The sequence below is a fragment of the Pan paniscus genome, chromosome 8, assembly GCF_029289425.2.
Source record: "Pan paniscus chromosome 8, NHGRI_mPanPan1-v2.0_pri, whole genome shotgun sequence".
Classification (NCBI taxonomy): domain Eukaryota; kingdom Metazoa; phylum Chordata; class Mammalia; order Primates; family Hominidae; genus Pan; species Pan paniscus.
In genome coordinates this window covers 137,937,969-137,956,191 of record NC_073257.2, presented here as the reverse complement: position 1 = coordinate 137,956,191, position 18,223 = coordinate 137,937,969, and the positions used below count along the sequence as shown (strand labels likewise).

Sequence of the window (18,223 nt, the reverse complement as noted above, 5' to 3'; positions counted from 1 at the left end):
ACAAACCTGTAAGATCTTACATGAGCACACTTTTATCCAGGAGCCTCACACAGACTGTATCAGTGTGCTCTCTGAAATTCAGTATCATATTTGTTTTAGCCCATTTTCTGTTGATTCTAACAGAATACTTGAAACTGGATAATTTATAAAGAAAGAGAATTTATTTCTTACAGTTACAGAGGCTGAGAAGTTCAAGGTAGGGGGGCACACCTGATAGGGCTTCTTGAGGGTGAGGACTCTCTGAAGAGTCTCAAGGCAGTGTGGGGGATCACATGGCAAGGGGGCTGAACAAACTAGCTCAGGTCCCTCTTCTTCTTATAAAGCCACTGGTCCCACTCTCATGATAACCCATGAATGCACTAACCCATTAGTCCATGAATGGATTAATACATTATGAGGGCAGAGTCCTCATGACCCAATCACTTTTTTTTTTTTTTTTTTTTTGAGACAGAGTCTCACTCTGTCACCCAGGCTGGAGTGCAGTGGCGGGATCTTGGCTCACTGAAAGCTCTGCCTCCCGGGTTCACACCATTCTCCTGCCTCAGCTTCCAGAGTAGCTGGGACTACAGGTGCCCGCCACCACGCCCGGCTAGTTTTTTGTATTTTTAGTAGAGACAGGGTTTAACTGTGTTAGCCAGGATGGTCTTGATCTCCTGACCTCATGATCCCCCTGCCTCAGCCTCCCAAAGTGCTGGGATTACAGGCGTGAGCCACTACGCCTGGCCTGACCCAATCACTTCTTAAAGGCCCCACGTCCAATACTGCCATATTGGGATTAAGCTTCAGCATGCGTTTTGGAGGGAACAAACATTCAAAGCATAGCAGCACTGTTTCTTGGAAGCCTCTTGGAAAACATCTTATCTCTTTCCTAAGTAGCACAAAGCAAGATTCAAACAAGGTATTTTCCTTACTCCATGGTATACAGGCCTTTTCAGAAATGTTGTATATAGGCACTGTTTCTGTAGATCATATATGCTAATTAACTAATTTCAGTTTGTGAAAGTTAAGTAACTATATTTTTTAGTTAATTTCTAGTATCTGTTTGAGCCAAGCCATCCAGGCACTCCACTAAGTTAGGGGTGGCCAAGTAGTGCTTGTTGAATGGAGAAGCCGCCTTCCATATCCAAGCAAAAGGTTAATGAACCCCCAGCCGCAAGAGTCAGAGAATCGGGACACCTCCCATTTCCAAAGTCTGCCTGGCAACACAAAGAGCCAGCAAGAATAAGATATAGCTGGATTATAATCTTAAATGAAATGAATGGCTCTTCAAACAGATGACTCAATGTGGTCAGATTTATTATGAAGTATTGTGAATTTTCCAACTGTCCTCCCCGACCAAGCACACAGGAAGAGGCAGGCTCAATGACAACCTCTCAGGGCTCATTTAGAATGTCATTAAGCGTGCTTGCACCTGTCACCTTTATATCAGCATCATCTCAATCAAAGGTAAAATGATACTTCTATGGCCCATGAAGGAATGAGCTTTTCCTATGATGCAGGATGACTTTTTGCTTCATTCAATGGAAGAGTTTTGTGGGGCAATTGTAGGAAGCAGGATGGAGACCCTGCCTTGAAGATGTCATATAAAAACATGAAGAATCACACATGTATACGTGCGGCATACAGACATTCCTCAGCAGAAAGGACCCCAAACTGGCTTAATGAAATGTCAAATTATATCTTTTTAAGTTTAAACTAAATTATAGCGTTTTACCTTGGTCCCTTATAAGGAATTACATTAAGTCAAATGTTAATGAAAGGTATATTTCTGTGGGGAGGGAGACCTGGGAAATAAGGCCAAGGAGATATGAATTATACACCTGTACTTTTGTGTTTTCTTTGAGGACCATTCAGACAATCCCCTTGGTGCAGCCGTGACCCTGGCACATGAGCTGGGCCACAATTTCGGGATGAATCATGACACACTGGACAGGGGCTGTAGCTGTCAAATGGCGGTTGAGAAAGGAGGCTGCATCATGAACGCTTCCACCGGGCAAGTACCATTGCTTCCATCTGCTTTGACAGTGTGCATGGCTTGAAGTGTGTGTTGGGAACCAGATGAGTCAAAGTGTCCCTGGTTTTCTGGTCAGAGCACCCAGGGAAGCTTCCAAAAAGTAATTCCTTCCCAAGAAGCAAGAGTGGCCTGTGCTACTCTGGAGAGCCATGGGCAGCCAGATGGCAATGCTACATGGTGTGTACAAGGAAGAGGGCTGACCTTTTCCTTGAGGAATGGTGGGCATGGATGCTGTCTGTGTTTAGAAATCGCTAATTATCTTCCTGTCCCAGCAAGTGTTTTTTATTTGAGCCTACGGCTCCAGCTGCCAGGCAGTCCCAGGAGCCAGCCATCTGAAAGCCTGGGCAGTGGAGATGGGCCACATGTAAACTCACTGGGCAGAGTGGAGAAGGGCCACATGCCTTTAGAGGGTGCTGGGTAGAAGGTATTTCTTTCCCCAGGGTTGGCCCTAGGGTGTCTCTGAAGTCGGTAGCTTGGGGGTTTGTAGTGTCTCTGCCCTGACATCACCTTACCAGATCTTAGAGGTTTAAATGAAATGATTTCTCTGCTTTGGTATATTACAATGCTGTTCCTTATTTAATGCTTTCCTGACACTCCCGACTTGGTTCAACCAGAAAAGAGCCAGACAGTTCCATTATTTGGAGTGTTCAAACGAAGTGGAAACAGATGCACCTTGGAGGGATTAGAGATTCAGATGTGTTCTTATATCTATAAAGGGCCTATCCCAAACTAGAACTTTGTGCTAGTTTAAGAAGATTCTCATTAGTAACGGGAAGCATGCGCTGGATACAATGCTATCTTCTTTATTATACCTTGAAACCTTATGAACACTGACTTTCATGGAACGTTCCAGCCCAAGCCTGCTCTCTGGGTTTCCCAAAAGGAGACACTGGGGCAAGAGGCAAGTGCTCTGAGCAGCCCAGTGACTCATCTCTGTGAAGACTTGCTGGCCAGGGGACAAGTGTGGTGTGAGGGGATACCTGCTACTGCGGTTTAAAAGACCCAGTAGAGGGAGGAATTGTTAAAGAATGAGTCTGTGCTTTTTCAAGCAATAGCCTTGTGGGCCTCCTGGGAAATAGTTTGTAGGGCATTGAGTTGCCCTTGAAACAAGGACTGAGCAGAACCACACAGCTCATCAAGGGATTGTCGTTTCATGGGAGCCATCAGGAGGCATCTTCTTACAGCAAGTGACTGATTCTTCATGTTCATCGCCCCCATTTGGGCAGAGGCTTCAGGGGCATCTTTCTGCTTGTGGTTCCCTCTTAAGCATAATTCAAGGGAGTCACCAAGACTTTGTTGAGGAAGTTGCTTTGTGAGTGTGTAATGACAGAAACCAAGGATCTGTACACAAAGTCAAAGTACTAACCGATAGGAAATGAAATATTGCAAAACTCAAGATACTAACATGTGTGTCTCTCCAAAAGGGAGGCCACCCTAAAAAGTAATATGTTCCTAGTCACTAAAGGTGTCTGAGCAGAAGCACAATAATTGTTTGCTGGACATTTGGGGCAAGGATTTCCTTCTTAGGGTATAAGGTTGGGCCAAGGGCCTATAGATGCCTTCTGTTTCCAACATTTCACAAGCCCTGATCGCGATGCTGGGCCACACGCTGGGTGACTTTCAGACAGTGAGTTTGGCAGGAGACTGATGTGCAACCGAGTGGCCTTCGTGTTTTCTCACTCTCAATGAACTCATAGCCATAGAAAATGCACTCTGTGTCTAATTTCCCTGATCGTCAGATGGGCACAAATACATTAGCCTATGGGCCTCCAGAAATGGTTTCCCATGACTAAGAAGATCATATTGTTAATATTGTTAATGTTTTTTAATTATTGATAAACCAATGGAAGAGAGGAAAACCTAGATCAAGAACACTGGACTTGAAGAGATCTGGTTGTCCCAATTCTCACACCATTTTTTAAAATAATATAGGCAGTTTAGTAACCCCCTGGCTCTTACATTCCTCATCAATAAGATGAGTGAGTCAGTCTTCATCCACCCATCCAACCATCTATCCATCCACCCATCCACCCTTCCTTCCTCCTTTCTTTCCATCTGTCTCTCCACCCACTTGTTCACATATTAAACAAATATTTTTGACCCCTGTGCTCATGGGGAGGAATGCATAGATGATGAAGACTCTACAGCTCTAAAAATTATATAATTCTGAAGGCACAATAGCAAGGCATATTTTCTGGCACTCTATATGGTTTTATCTAAATCCTTTCCAATTGGAAAGTCTTCATGGCAGTGCTGAAGAATGCAAGCCAGATCGCCCCAGAGATATTTGAACACCGTAGGTGGAAATGGTATTGTTAAGAGCTCGACAAATCATTTAAAAGGCTTTTTTTTTCCCCATTACCAGGGGTTTGCTCATAGCCTTTATTTGATTTATACCATATTAGCAATTTCTGGGTTTTCTCTTTTGCTGAGCTTGTGCTTTTGTATAAATCTTTTCTATTTGCTTCTCACTTATGATCCCACATTCCTGTCCAGAGAGTGGTGTTTTTCATTTTCTCAGATGGAAAGCAACTTCCTAAGCAAGTAGGTGAATTAATCACAAAAGCCCACAGTGAGGGGGAGGTCGAGCGGCTCAGTCAACCCTCAGTCATCCATCACCCGTGGTGGAGTTTTCCCGGCTGCTCCGGTGTTATCTCAAAATGGTGGTTCTCTTACCTCATAGTGTCTCCGAGAGAGTGGGAGAATGGACTCAATGAGATCACATGTCTGTAAGTTGTAAATCATTCCACAAAGGTGGTATATTATTACTTAGCTTACAGGGATTTTGGAACTATCAAAAAGTTAAAGGCTTTTTTCAGAATTCCTACTCATGATTGCTGGAAAGACTCCCAGTGCCCTTAGCAGTCACTCAGCAGCATGTCCACAGTTTCTGTGTGGTGGCTCACTTTAAACCGGCCCACATCCAAACACCAGCCAGCCTCTGTCTTCCTCCTCCCACCACTGATGGAGGCTTGGGGATGTCAGTTAAATTTAATCTCAGCTCCAAAGGTGATTCAGAGATGAATCAGTAACTGCTTTAATGATACTAACATCTCAGAATCAAAAAGAACCAAGTATTGTAGATGGTTTAAAGGAGAAAAGCATATCCCTTCATATACCTTGTTTATTCTTTATCCAAACATTCCAGAATCCTAACTCTGAAAACATTAACCAATTGCTGTCACTGACAAATGGGACCTGAGGCCTGTAAATACAAGGATAGAGTCCTATTTCAACTTAAGACTTGTGTGACTTCAGTTGCACATTGCAGGGATGGTTGGAGGGGGTTCCTGATGGATTGTATCATTAATTACTGCAAGGCTTTAAGTGTGTGTAAGAGTGTGTGTTTTATGTCTCTAAACATTTAAGACCTGTCCTGGAAATGACTCTTGGCAAAAGCAGTATCTGGGGATTCATGTGGGAGTTTAACTCAGTTGAGTTTGTCCATTAATGAGCTTGGAGCCCTTGGTCTTAGGGAGGTGAGGGCTACGTATGCTGCATTTATAGGAGTAAGAAAATTGTGAATGACTTGAACACTCATAGCAAAGAATATTTAGCGTAATAATAAATGTCACTTCCTAGAGTAGGAAAAAAGGCAATATTAACATTCAAAAAATGACTCTTACAGATTCCCTTTTTTTTTTTTTGCAGAAAGTTTTCTGTTAAAGGAGAGTTGGAGGAACAGGGCCATCTCCTCGGGTGGGGTAGGTGAATCTGCAAGTCATATTCACCTTGCCCCTGCCACTGTTACACACTGATAGGTGTTAGGGACACAGCTGTGAACAGGACAAGCCTGTTTCTTGCCCTCTTGGAACTGGTGTTCTAGTGGTGAAAAGAGTTGAAAAATGGAAAATTTAAAACTTGCAGTTTGGGCCAGGTGTGCTGGTTCACGCCTATAATCTCAGCACTTTGGGAGGCCAAGGCAGGAGGATTGCTTGAGTCCAGGAGTTCAAGACCAGCATGGGCAACATAGCAAGACCCTGTCTCTATTTTTAAAATAAAAAAATAAAAGTAATAAATTGCAGGTTGGAAGGAGTGCTGTGAAGGAAGCAAAGGAAGAGGACAAAGAGAGGAAACATGGGGTGAGGGAGCCCACTTTAAGTGGGGGTTTGGGGGAGGCCAAAAGGAAGACAGGGATGGAGAGCCTGCAAAGCATGGAAGGAAGGGAGTTCAGGTGCAGGGGACCATGGGCCCGTGGGCGCTGTGGGGACACCTTGCTGCCAGGAGCCTTGGGGCTGTGGGGGGCTGGAGGGAAGTGATGCTGGGTAGAAATGGAGGAACCAGAGCCAGCAAAGCCCAGTTGGCCAGAGCAGGAACGTGGATTCTTATCTGCAGAGCAGCGGGACATCATTGAAGCTTCTCAGGCAAGATAGGAATATGATCTGATTTATCTTTTAAGGTTTCCTCATTTTTAAGAAGACCGTGCAGCCTCTGAGACATTGTAGTTTGCCAAGTTAAGGGGTTTTCTGTCTGTACAAAAAAGAAGAGGGAGGCTTTCTTTAGGAGAACAAGTAATAATAGTGTGTGAATTCTAGTTTAGTTCTGGTGTAATTCATAGGCATTTGGAAACTGTGAAGAGGAAGGATCCTTCACCAGCACACTCGGTGCTCATCACGCCACGCTCCACACTCACCTCTCCAGCCTTGTACACTTGATGTAAAATATTTCTTTTGGTTTGAGATTTCTTTTTCCTTTTCCTATAGTGAGCATCCTTTAGGGATTCTGTCAGAGAGCCACCAAGGAGCACATTCACATTTTCTTCATGTGTATCTGAAAAGAATTGTTGCCACAGTTGTCACGCGGATGCTGAAATCAGGAGTTTGGGCCTGTCTGGGTTTTGCTGGGTCTATACTGGCAAATGGCTTCAACTGATGAGTGTGTCCCCAGCTGCCAACTGGGAGTGGGGGCGGGGGGGGGGGCAGCGTGTTCGTGTTGTGCACTGAGGATAATGTGGGATGAGAAAATAAGCAAATGAGGGTTACCCCCTGCTCTCCTGGGGTGCAAATCATTCACATTAAGCTGAGGTCAGACCTTCTGCAATCTACACCCAGATCAAATAACCACGTTTAAGGAGAATGTGTTGCCATCCTACTTCCCTGCAAGCATGTATAACTGGCCCATTCGATTACATTTAATTCCATTCAGGACACATTCGTGGCACACCTGCCTGGACATGGAACACAAACAGATTTGTCCCCAGGTCTAGGTGGCCTCCACCCAGGTCAGCCTTCTCTCTCTTTTTTTTTTGTTTTTGTTTTTTGAGATGTAGTCTCTCCCTGTCACCCAGGCTGGAGTGTGCAGTGACACAGTCTCGGCTTACTGCAACCTCTGTCTCCCAGGTTCAAGCAATCCTCCCACCTCAGCCTCCCGAGTAGCTGGGATTACAGGCACACACCACCATGCCCAGCTAATTTTTTTTTTTTTTTTTGGTATATTTAATAGAGATGGGGTTTCATCATGTTGGACAGGCTGGTCTTGAACTCCTGACCTCAAGTGATCCACCTGCCTCAGCCTCCCGTAGTGCTAGGAATGCAGGTGTAAGTGACCGTGCACAGCCTGGGCCTTCTCTAATGACATCAGAGAAGACAGCAGCCCTGCCCCTGACTCAGGACAAGCTCGCTACAGGAAATGAGGTCAACAGACGAGCAGCTGGCCACCAGGCAGAGCAAAGCCACTCATTTACTCCACTAGTATTTACTGTGTACCCTCTAGAGGCCAGATCCTGGGGAGCAGATTCAGAGCAGGCACAGAAACACGAGGCAGGATGCTTGACTTCAGGGACCTCACTGCAGGGTACCTCGTCAAATCTGCTTACACAGTCCGGGTATCAAGTACCATCTAGAAGTGATTTCAGTGTGGGCCTCTAAAAGACAGAGAGAAAAATCTATAACCATAACATCATTTCACATCTTTTAAAAAGCGACCAATAATTTATTGCAAACAGGGAGCAAAGGTTAGAAGAGGCAGCAGGCAGAAAAGATATCCTGGAATAGAGTCCAGTCTAAACCGATCTCGGAAGAATTAAATACAGGCTGGGCAGACCGCTCCCTGAAAATTCCTACCTCATACTGTGGGAAAACTGGATTTCTCTTGGAAGAGATTTCTGCCTGAAAAGGTGTTTTAAGAGGGGAAAATGAACTGCAATTTTCAGTGAAAAAAATCCCCCAAGGGCTTTGGAAGTGGTAGGAATTGATAGAAATTCAATGTAGCGGGAAAGTCCACACTCTGTAGAACTTGCTTTCCTGAAAATCAGTGGACAATACATATCGTTAGAATTCTCCCTCAAACTTTGGGGTGCTGTTGGAGATTATGAAATACATTTGTCATGCTGGAATTTTACCAAGATGGAATTGAAGGGAATTATTTTTCCATCTTAACTCTTCATTTGAGAGTGATAATTTTTTTCTCAATGAAAAGTTTAAGAAAATCTTCATTTCCTTCCTCAAAGTGTTAGGTGAGAAAATGGAAATCTTTATCCACAGAGAGAGAAAAAAGGAGGAACAGCTACAGAATGAGGAACTCTGGTAAGATGAAAACACTACTAGTTAGAATCAATTTAATTACTCAGCCAGAGTAATGGAGCCAGCTGTACCCCGACATTATCACAGGGAAAAATGAACTGGCAGGAGGGATTCTTGAAAACAGTTCAAGAAGGGTGCATCAATATACAGCCTGTTCTTGTTTCTTCTCCATGTAATTAGATATTGCTCACTGGAAAATGAAAGAATTTGTGTGCAATTCCATTAGAATATCAAAAGCTGCTGCCCAAGTTAGAATTGTCCTCCCCGTTAAGCTGTACACAAAATAGAGGTCAAGCTCAGGAGGCTGATTCTGTGTGGCCACTGATCCTTGAATATCCAGTTTAGGGGAATGAACGCAGACAAACTGACGTTGACCCTGGAGGACTGCATTCATGGTGTCCTGTTTCATCAATGAATGTTTTAAATTTAATTTAATTTTTTTGAGACTGAGCCTCACTCTGTCACCTAGGCTGGAATACAGTGGCACGATCTTGGCTCACTGCAACCTCCGCCTCCCCAGTTCAAGCAATTCTCCTGCCTCAGCCTCCCGAGTTGCTGGGATTACAGGTGCACGCTACCAAACCCAGCTAATTTTTGTATTTTAGTAGAGACAGGGTTTCACCATGTTGGCCAGGCTGGTCTGGAACTCCTGACCTCAAGTGATCTGTGAGCCTCGGCTTCCCAAAGTGCTGGGATACAGGTGTGAGCCATGCGCCTGGCCCATGGATGAACTTAGTGAGATGGTCATGACTATACCTATTTTATTTTATATATATATATATTTTTGTTTGTTTGTTTGTTTGTTTTTTGTTTTTTTTGAGGCAGAGTCCATTGGGGCCATCTCGGCTCACTGCAACCTCTGCCTCCCAGGTTCAAATGATTCTTGTTCCTCAGCCTCCCAAGTAGCTGGGATTACAGGCCTGCACCACCACACCTGGCTGATTCTTTGTATATTTAGTAGAGATGGGGTTTTACCATGTTGGCTAGGCTGGTCTCAAACTCCTGGCCTCGAGTGATCTACCTGCCTTGGCCTCTTAAAGTGCTGGGATTACAGGCGTGAGCCACTGCACCTGGCCAACTATACCCATATTACTGGAGCTTAGAGTGTTAAATGAACTGCTTGCATTTTTCCAGACCGACCTAAGTAGAAGCCCCAGGACATAAAGTCAAACGGCTTTTTCCCAGTGTGTTTGACACATGGAAGTGGCCGTGAACACAGCTGGGCTTTATGAGGGAACTAAAGCTGCCTCAGTACAGAGCAATGTCCCAGTGCAACCTCTGGGAGGTGGGAGGTAGCCCCATTTTTAAGCCATTTAATTCTGCAAACCTCCTTCAATTTATGTTCCAACAGCAGAGAATGCTTTCCTGTCACTGGCTCGTTAACCCAGCATTTTATTTGTTGTACAGCATGTGTGAAAACATTTCAGCTGAAATCCTGCCAATCCTGCAATCCCCCTCCCACACAGTTACCCCCATGGCTTCCTCCTCTCCCCAGGCACAGAGGCCACAGTGTGGGGTAAAGGGTTATTTCTAGACTTCTCTACAACAGACAATATCCAAAAGGACTCATTTTCAGCTCCACAAGGTCAGGAATTTGTGTTTTGTTTATTGCTGAATCCCCAGCACCTAGAACAGTGCCTGACACATAGTAGAGCTCAATAAATACTTGACTGAAAGGATCCATGAGCGGGTGGCTGGATGATGGATGCATGGATGGGAGGAAGGAAGGATAGACAAATAATAGGTAGATGGGTCAGTGGATGAATGGATAATGGGTGGGTGGAATGATGGATGGATGGACGGACAGACAGATGAAGGATGGATGGAAAGAAGGATGGAAGGAAGGAAGGGTAGACAAATAATAGGTAGATGGGTCAGTGGATGAATGGATAATGGGTGGGTGGAATGATGGATGGATGGACGGACAGACAGATGAAGGATGGATGGAAAGAAGGATGGATGGAAAGAAGGAAAGATGGGTAGATGGATAAATCAATGATAGGTAGGTGGATAGGTGGATGAATGGATAATGGGTAGGTGGAAATGGATAATGGATAGATAGAAATGGACAGATAATGGATAGATAGATGGTACAATGGACAGATGGATAGACGTTGGCTGGGTGGGTGGATGGAGAGAGGGATGATGAGTACAGCACAATTAGATAAGTGCAGAGTGAGGTTTTCTCTTCCCCATCTGTGTAATGGCAAAATCTCTGGGGAGAACGCTCTGAGGCCACTGTCTTTTGTACTAAATCTAGCAATTGCAGCAGCAGCATTTTCATTTTTTGTTTATTCCACATCATTCTACAATGGATTTACAATAGTTTGCAATGATACACACAATACAATAAATAGAAGAAAATAAAAACAAAATAGAGCAGAGAAAACCCAGATAAATAGGAGGCAGAGTCCACTGCTTTTCTGTACATAATCCGTGGAGACCTGGGTGAGGGAAACAATTTGCTTTCAAACAGTAGAGTCTTTCCAGCAGGGCCTTCCCCTGAAAGTCTTTGCTTAATTTAGCTAAAGTGGGAGGAGAGAGATCAAAAATATCAAATCTAAAAGCAGTTGTGAGCATAAGACTTTGTAGGACCATTCTCCAGTTTACAAAGATCTTTGGCATCTCCTTTCATTGTCACAGCCCTAAAAATAAAGAACAGGTACAATCGTCTCCATTTTACAGGTGAGCACACTGAGGCTCAGGAAGGCCAGAGGGCCCACAGGTGGTCAGGGTCATTCTGGATCTCAGCCTGCAGCCTCAGGCTCCTGATCCATTCTTTGGCCTTTCACCGGGTACCTGTGAGCCTTTGGCTCGCAGGCTTGGGGATGGGGAGGGTTGAGAGGGACAGCTCTTTCCCATTCTTGAGTTCCACATTGCCCTGGTGGTAACTTCAGTGTCAGTTGCTCAGTGGGGCAAGAACTGGGCACATGTAGACTTCAGCCCTGGTGGCAGGCTTGGAGATATCTACCGTGACTGCTTTTTCTATCATGTTTGATTAGAAGCCTCTACCCTGTTACAGACTTGCTAAGTCAGCAGAAAGAACTAGCGTATTCTGTGCAGGTCTGTCTACTGGGCTAGGAAGAAAGGGTGGTACCATTTCAGACATGCCCACTGTCCCTTATTAACCACTGCATCTGTCCATGTCTGAGAGAGTCTGCTCCCCCAACAACCCCCACACAAATTCAGCAGTCATTTCTTGCAATGAAGCTGAGTAGCTCATCTGATACATGGCCTCCAATGGGCTGAGGTCCTTTTAATATGGACACTGTGTCCCCTGCCCCTGGGTTCTTGGTCTTTCAGGACTTGGTGCAGGAAGAAATAGCCATCATAGCTCAGAAGTGAAAAGTCCACTTTCTGGTAACGTCCAGAAGCTTCCTGTACATGTCTCAACTGACCAGAGCTCAGTTGGTGTCTTTATTAAAAATTCTGAGAAATATTTGCACTTAAATTGGTTTCATGGAGGAGGAGCAGAGGTCAAAGTTCACAAGTTAAGACCATGAATTATAATGTGCTGCAGATGGCTGTATTCTGGGGCCCAGGTGTTTGCTATTAACAATGGAAATGGCCTACTAAGGATCTTTCTGATCATTTGCTCCTGGCCTGGTGGTTTTCTTAGCTTTCTGTGGTCCGTCTGGTTGGCCCACTGGCTCAGCGTCCAGTTATAAGGCAGTCACTTTCTGTTTCTGGAGTGGATGGATTGCCCCATTAGCTTCAACCTCAGTTCTGTTCTATCGTTTGAGCCTGTGTGGTCAGAGCTGTGTCCCTGTGCACCGCTGGGCAGGCAGAGTGGGCTGACTCAGGCCCAGTTCCCTCTCCCATCACACCGTGAGGAGTCACGAGGCTTTTGAGGCGGGGCGCCTATTTCCCCTGCCTGCAGCTCATTAGGGTCTGACCAGGCTTGCAGCCCTCCTCAGGTGTGCACGATCTGGCCCAGGTATCACCTCAGGCTGGCTGGATAAATCCCAAGACCGGGCCTTTGTCTTCTGTGACACCAAAGACCTTTAGGGAAGTCCTCTAAGGTACACCTGGAAGGAAGTGTAGAACCTTGGGTGTTCCTTCCGTTTACGTCTGGCTCCAGGGAGTCCCGAGGCATCGGAGCAGCTGCCTCTCCCAGCCCATGGATACTACTGCTGCTGGCATAGCCATTTGTGCTGGGTCATGCCTGAGGCTGCCCAGAGGCCCTGCCCTGGGGCAGCTCCTGATAGCCCTCGGGGCGGTGTGGTTGAGTGGGAAGAACACAGGCCTTCTAGTCAGATCTGTGCTTTCACTCTCCACGCAGGAACTGCAGGGTCCCGGCAAGGAACACAAGCTGCCTGCACTCAGCTTCCTCATCTCAAAAATAGGAGTCATAATTGGCTCCCAGAGGTGTCAGTGAGAGAATGTCTGCCAGGCTTCTGGTCCCCAGCAGGGGTTCACTAAACAAATGGTGGCTCCTGGCCAGCCCCGCTCCAGGCAGGATGGAGTAAAAAGCCCCTAAAATGAGATGACCTCCTTGCATCCACAGCAGGCCTGCCACGGCACTGAACATGAGGCCGGTCACCTGCAAGTACAAATGCCACCACCCTGGCCTACCAGGCGTGCTACTTGGTTGCACATAAATTCTGTGCGTGGTGATTGAAAGTTTTTATTGTTGGGCATAACTGGGGAAAGACCTGAAGATTTTCCTGAAGATGGCCCTAGAATTTTTGGTCAGCAGCTTGTCCAAGCAATGTCCATTCCCCACACTGCGGTCCCCTGCCCCCTCATACTGTAAGAGGACCTCGCTCTCACTTGGGAAGAGAAGAGGGAATTCATGTTGGGCTTATGCTTCTCAAGGGACTAGGAATAAGTAGAACTGGCTGTGAACTAAGAATGGCTAAGTTGTTTTTGGAAAAGCTCAGCAAGCTAGTTATGGAATGAATGATAAAAGTTGTGGCCGGCATGGTGGCTCACGCCTGTAATCCCAGCACTTCGGGAGGCCGAGGTGGGTGGATCACCCGAGGTCAGGAGTTTGAGACCAGCCTGGCCAACATGGCAAAACCCCATCTCTAATAAAAATACAAAAAAATTAGCCAGGCTTGGTGGCGTGCACCTGTAATCCCAGCTACTCAGGAAGCTGAGGCAGGAGAATCGCTTGAACCCAGGAGGCGGAAGTTATGGTGAGCCGAGATCGCACCACTGAACTCCAACCTGGGCTACAGAGCAAAACTCCACATAAAAAAAAAAAAACAAAAAACAGTCATTAGATTGTCTTCTCCAGAGAATGGATCCCACAATTTGTGGCCACGTCTCACTCTGAGCTCAGTGCCTGGACTTGGCTGTGGCCAGGAAATGGATGGAAGATGTGGGGTGAGCTCATGTGACATGAGCTTTAGGAAAAGGGCCAGAAAAAAGCTTTCAGGAACAGAAGACAACCACAGCTGCGTAGCAGGTAACAGCCATCTAAATGGCGTTTTTGTTTTGTTTGTGGATTGCTTCATTGGTTGGTTGTGCTCCTAACTACATGCTCTTGTTGAGCTAAAGAAAAACTGGCCCTTCCAGAATGGAACAGGCTCTTTTGCTTCTTTGACACCATCTATGTATTAAACGGAGGGAATGATCTTTAACTGTTTGCTCATCCCTTCGCCTCCTGAATCATCTTGCTCTCAAATTTACTTGTATTTGTGGTTTTACAGTGTAAAGCGTGCTCTATTTTGGCTACAAGTACTACATTCTATACCATATTGGAAATGTTCTTGAGCACTATCATATACGGGGGAATTCGCAGTCAGGGCAACTCTCAATGGGAGAAAGAAAGACACATCTTTTGCCTGTCAGTACTAGGAGCTAGCATTTCACAGTGCTTGGAAGTTAACCAGACTTTGATCTTTTTGTTTGAAGCTCGTTTAGCCTCCACTTCAGTGCAATGAGGTAGTTGTTATCCCTATTTTATAGATATGAAAACAGAGGCTCAATGAAGTACAGATAGACAGGCTGCTCAGACATAGGCTTCGGACTTGACTTCTCACCACACGCCCAGGTAAAGAAGAGCCTCCTGGGTCTGCCGAATCTGTGGCATCTGCTGTCAGGAGAAAAACAAAACTCCATTTCGGTCTGCAAAAAGAAACCAGTGGGAAGCAGAATGTCAGCAACATATTTTCCAAAACCAGTTAGCCCTTTACCATCTAATCATTTGTCAGCTGTGGACGATATGAGGTTGTTTTTTGTTTGGTTTGGTTTTTTCCCCCAATCAGTTTAAACTGAAAAATCTGGATGGATTCCCATCCCCGGTTCCCTGCAACTTTGGCTTTTCCTATCACACAGTTATGTCGGCTCCAAGCTGTTCTCAGCCGCTGCCTGGCTGTTCCATCCTTCTTCCTCGGTCACTTCCACTCCTTTCCTGCCGTCAGCACTCAGACAGATGTCAGCCCCTGAGCTTGGAGGTAGGGAACCTAGACTCAGTGCGTGTTTATTAATGAGGCCGCAGTCACAGGAAGCAGCAGGACCCTGACCTGCAGCCCCCCTGAATCCAGCCTGATTATAGCTGGTTTCTCTAGACGCCTAATTTCCAGCAAGAAAAGCAGTTGTCTCCGAATCATACCCAGAGAGCTTTTGCAAGTCAGATAACTCCCGACTTCTACTGTCAAGGTTGATAAATTGGCCTAGTGTGATTCACCCCCAAGAATATAGCAGTGAGACGCACAATAGGCTCCTACAAGAAAAGAACCTTCTGACTGCAGATTTTTCAAAGTAAAAGTAACCCCTAATAATGTTTTACTTGGCAGCTTTGTGATGGCTAAAATATGAAGCTGTGACTGCCTTTATGGTGGGGAGCTGTAAGTGGCATTCCTCTTTCTAAAAGTGGTGTTTTTTTCCCCAAAATCGCCCAGCTGTCTGTTTCATCCTCTTTTTATTTTTAACCTTGCATTCAACATGGTAAACTTGCCCCAAGTGTCCCTGGTAGTTAAATATTAGAGTAAAAGGAAAGCAAGGCTAACAAAAGAGGTCACATCGTAGCAGGGGCCACAGTCACCCTGCCACGGCTTTGGAGATAAATTCTCTGCCTCTGAGCTGAAAGCGGCACTTTTTTTCCTGGGCCGCAGGTATCACCATTTTAAAGCATTCTCACGCCAAGGGAAAGGATCGTGCTAAAGGGCTTCTTTCCTGAGTAATTCTCCAGTTTTATTGCTTTGCACCAGTCTCTCACTGCTATATGTCACTTCAGTTAGCTGCTGTCCTGGCACATGTGGGATAATTTATTAGACATGTTAAAAAGTACATTGTGATGAGCTTGCCAAAAGCTACGGAAGAAACTGAGGCTTGTCTTTTTAACCACAGACGAGGGGCTGTATGAGATCTTTGATGTCATGAGCAACTACCTGGCCCAAGTGAATGTTCTTTTCATGGATGCTCTGGGGAATAAAGCTGTTAAATAAGAAAAATACAAGCACAAAGGAGGCACAATGACCATATACCATACTTTGGATTTGGAAGCAAGTGGAAGGGAAACATCACTCTGTTCACAACCAGAACTTTTCCTACACTTTAATTACTGTGCAGTATGAGGATTAGTCAATTTAACATCACACTTCCAGGTACTTGAAAATTCATTTCTGATATGAAGTTTGTTTATAAGACAGATACTCTTGGGATTTTTAGCACATGCCTAAAATCAGATCAGTAGCATCTTGCCAGCATCCTCTCTCTGGCATGGCTAAGTGAGCCATAGCAGTCTTATCAACGATCGCACTGACAGATCCTGCCTATGATTCCTTGCCTTGCCTGTTGTCCATTGGCACATCTTTCATGTGATCATAAAGTCAGATCAGGTTTTCAAAATGCCATACATTGGGCTTTTCTTAGAAGATGGGACAAGAGAGCAAAACAGAATTATTTTTTAGGATATGACAAGTGGCCCATGGTGAGTCTAGATTGCATTTTTTATTGTTACGACACAAATAGGTGCAACAACATTTGAATTTTAAATCTAGGGAAGTTGTTTCCAGTCTCTAATGGGCATCAAAATCACCTGGATCATTAACAGATGAGCAGATAGCAAATTGTGGTATGGTCTCAGTTACAATGGAATATCATCCAGCCATAAGAAGGAATGAGGTTCCGATGCATGCTACCATGTGGATGAACCTCGAGAACACTATTCTAAGGGAAAGGAGCCAAACACAAAAGGCCACATGGTGTAGGATTCCGTGTACATGAAATGAACAGAACAGGCGATCTGTAGAGACAGAAAGCAGATTCGTGGTTGGCAGGGGCTGGGTGGGGAATGGAGAATGAGGAGTGATGGCTTCATGGATGTGGGGTTTGTTTGAGGGGTGGGGGAAAGTTCTGCAGTTAGTAGTGATGGTTACACAACATTGTGAATGTGCTGGAAAAAAACGTTGGATTACATTCTTCGAAGTGACTTAAAGGATGAATTTTATGTTGTGTAAATTCAACATCAATTTAGCAAATCGTCTGCAGAGCTTATTAAAATACAGGTTGCTAGGCCCCTACCTTGAGTTTTCTGACTTAGTAGGTCTGAGTGGGGCTTGAGAATGTGCATTTCTAGAAAGTTCCTGGTGCTGCTTGTCCTGGGAGCACACTTTGAGAACCACTGGTCCAGGCATATGTGGGATCACAGCAGGATTTGTCTCCTGTGTTTAAATCGGTACATTGAGGGTTAATCAATCACCTTCTGTGTTTCAGCATTCACTGCTGGTCATCCAGTGCTGAACTGGCACTGGTAATAAAGAAAATGGTTTTTAGTACCTGAACATGGGATCATAAGAATTGGTGAAATCTAGTACTGCCATCCCCTAACTGTGAACTGTCAAATCCCTTCACCTCATTTGCAAATGGAGCAATAATAACTGTTTCATTGGATTGTTCCAAAATTTTAAATTCAAAAAAAAGTATAAAAGAAGAAAAATATTACCATGAGAAAGCACCACCATATCACCTAGCTAAAAGCAGGTACTCCATAAATAGTTATGCCAAAAAAATTATATATTTTAACTCAATTACTAGTCTTGGGAATTTATAATGTTGTGGCCAGAATATGGTGACACATGAAGGCAGCAAGAACTTACAACACAGCCTTGGACTGCACAGTTCCACTCAGACTCCATTTATGTGGCATAAAAGATACGTTTCTGGGGGTTTGGGACTTCAAAGACCATTTCTGGAGGAGTGGAATTATATGGGCCTTGGAGAACGGCTGGAGAGGAACTGAGATGGGAGGGTGGGCACATCCCTTAAGGAAGGAGCTTGGCAAGGGGGGCATGGGACCAGGTTCAGGTCATATTGGAATTGGGATCCTCTTCAGTGCTTTGAGTATAATAGACACTTGAAAACTATTGCTCCATAAGTGAGTGAATAAATGAGAGAGTTGTGAATTTGCCATTCAAAGTTGTATTCTGCCGTCATCAGAGGTATGTAGGCAGAGTCAGCACCTGGGGAGCAGGTGATGCACATGGCCTTGCTGAGCATTGGCACCTGCTTTGCTCTAGGCACTAGGTAACTAGTGGCTACTTAGGATGTAGAAAATATTCTAATATGTGTGGATTAAGATGGTGTTACCATTAGAGGAATCTAATATTTGCTACTGGCAAATTTCCCTTATCTCTTAAGATTTGAAGTAATTTTCATTTATTAAATTTTTTGTATTGGGGGGCAGTCATTGGGTTTGCTATAAGTTTTCCATACTTAGTTCTGTGTTTTGATCAAA

The 18,223-nt window shown here is 44.9% G+C and overlaps 1 protein-coding gene across 3 annotated transcripts in view; it reads left to right on the top strand.

Moving 5' to 3' along the window:
- ADAM12 (ADAM metallopeptidase domain 12) overlaps positions 1–18,223 on the top strand; it is a 375,334-nt gene that overhangs the window by 292,450 nt on the left and 64,661 nt on the right. For all 3 annotated transcript variants that reach the window (XM_034931678.3, XM_034931680.3, XM_034931679.3), the window contains exon 11: positions 1,845–1,993. In XM_034931678.3, coding sequence (XP_034787569.2) covers positions 1,845–1,993 — 149 coding nt within the window. The remainder of the gene's footprint in view (positions 1–1,844; positions 1,994–18,223) is intronic.